The sequence below is a fragment of the Cyprinodon variegatus genome, unplaced genomic scaffold, assembly GCF_000732505.1.
Source record: "Cyprinodon variegatus isolate N-32 unplaced genomic scaffold, C_variegatus-1.0 Scaffold1284, whole genome shotgun sequence".
In the NCBI taxonomy this organism is placed as follows: domain Eukaryota; kingdom Metazoa; phylum Chordata; class Actinopteri; order Cyprinodontiformes; family Cyprinodontidae; genus Cyprinodon; species Cyprinodon variegatus.
The window spans coordinates 157268-159338 of NW_015151737.1; the positions used below are offsets into that span (position 1 = coordinate 157268).

At 39.4% G+C, this 2071-nt stretch overlaps 1 protein-coding gene across 1 annotated transcript; it reads right to left on the bottom strand.

The window, feature by feature from the left end:
- Nucleotides 1–680, bottom strand: LOC107102629 (E3 ubiquitin/ISG15 ligase TRIM25-like; the record flags this gene model as incomplete). Its single annotated transcript, XM_015402007.1, is given in 1 exon segment — nt 1–680. A coding segment is annotated over 1 exon segment (642 nt), but the record flags the coding sequence as incomplete, so codon positions are not given.
- Nucleotides 681–2071: the final 1391 nt, after the last annotated feature.

Below are 2071 nucleotides of genomic sequence, written 5' to 3' on the forward strand. Positions count from 1 at the left end.
CTCTCTGTCCTGGATTCTCTGCTGGATTTTTCCTCATCTCTCCTCCAGCTCTCTCTGCCTGTTAGTCCTTTCTTCTTTAGCTGACACTGTGTCATGGCCTTTATGTTTGTCCATTAAACAAATACTACAGATACACTTCTGATCAGTACGACAGAACATCTTCATCACCTCATCATGTTGAGAGCAGATGTTCTCCTGGAGGTTCTTGGAGGGCTCCACCAGCTTGTGTATCCTAAATGTAGCTGAATCATAATGAGGCTGAAGGTGTTTCTCACAATAAGAGGCCAGACAGACTAAACAGGACTTGACGGCTTTCAGTTTTCTTCCAGTGCAGAAATCACAGGCCACATCTTCAGGTCCAGCATAGCAGTGATCAGCAGGATCAGCCTGGAGTCCAGTCTTCTTTAGTTCCTCCACTAAAGCTGCTAAGATGGTGTTTTTCTCCAGATCAGGCCTCCTTTTAAAGGATCTCCTGCACTGAGGGCAGCTGTTTTCTTTCAGATTCTCTGTATCCCAGTGTCTTTTAATACAGACCCTACAATAACTGTGTCCACAGGGAATAGTCACTGGGTCCATCATTGGCTCCAGACAAATCGGACAGGAGAAAGTTTCTTGATCCAACTGAAGTCCACGAGGTTCCATTGCTGCTCTCGGTGTTAGCGAGCTTCAAGCTTCCGAATGATCAGCATGGCTCAGTCTAAGGAATGACATTTAAAGCTGTTTCCTGTAAGAATGTAATCTTTCAGGTTTACCTTGACTTCCCATCATCTTAGTTACACCCTTTGTCATGGCATTTTTTTTTTTGAATCACTCGAGGAAGCAAATATGCTTTTATGTTTCATTATCTGTGCTTTTATTGCTGAGAAAATAATACATTTTTGTCTCTTTAATCAAATCACAAATTACAATTCTGTAAACTGGAGGTCTTCTTTTATTCTAGATATAGTAGAGGATATGTTAACGTAAGGCTGTTCTACATCCTGGTCCCCTTTCAACTAACCCTATGCCGAGAAATACCTCCTCTATCACACACTGATGAGAAACTGGATTGAAACATGAACAAAAAGGAAACTTTTAAACATATTCTGTGTTTTCATAGTGCCTATGCATGGATACCCTAAAATTTAGAGTTCTGATGGATAGATGCATTTGAAAGAATATACGATTTTTACTTGTATGGAGACAAGTTTTAGTCGATGTGCTGCAGTCAGTGTCAGATGAATTTATTCTCTGCTCAGTTGATAGAATTCTGACAAAACAACAAGAATATGTGTAGAAGTTCCCTTTTTCGTTAATATTTCAATCCGTTTTCTCATCCATGTGCGAGAAGGTAGAAAATTCTCTGCAGGCAGGTATTTCTCTGCTTTTATCTGTCCACCAAAACTCTCAATTTTAGGGCATCCATGTATAACAACTATGAAAATATTAAGAATATGTTTAGAAGTTCCCTTTTCATTCCTTATTTTGAATCCGTTTTCTCATCAGTGTTCGAGAGGAGAGGTAATTCATAATGTGAGTCTGACGTAGTGGAATAATTGCAAATCTTCTTTTGCAAACTAAGCTTGTATGAGCAATGCAAACAGCAACTTTTAAACAAAGCATGTACAAGGAGAAATGGGCTCCTGCATGCTCTTGCACATCTTTAACAGGCGTTCTCTCTCAGGAGCAGGTGCAGGGTTGGGCATGTGCATTTTTTTTTTTGTCTTTTCAAAAATTCGCAAAAATCCTACACTATACCTTTAACACACATTTTTATTACATTTTGGATATACAATGGTTAACCAACTCTCTGTCCCACATAAAATCTTACACAAACACATGCACACAAACTAGTCTGACTATCTTTGTGGGGCCTATTTCCAGTAATTTCTACAGCCTAACCGTGACTGTAACCCTTAGCCCAAGCTGAAGTCAATTGACTCCTCAATGTGAACCCTCACCAAAATAACAGCAGTTCCCCACACAATGTATAAAAAACAATATAGTTTCCTTAGTCCCTCTGAGGGAAGAAGTTGCATTCATTTATGAATCATTGCAGCAGCAGTCCACTGAATAAATTGGAATTAGAATA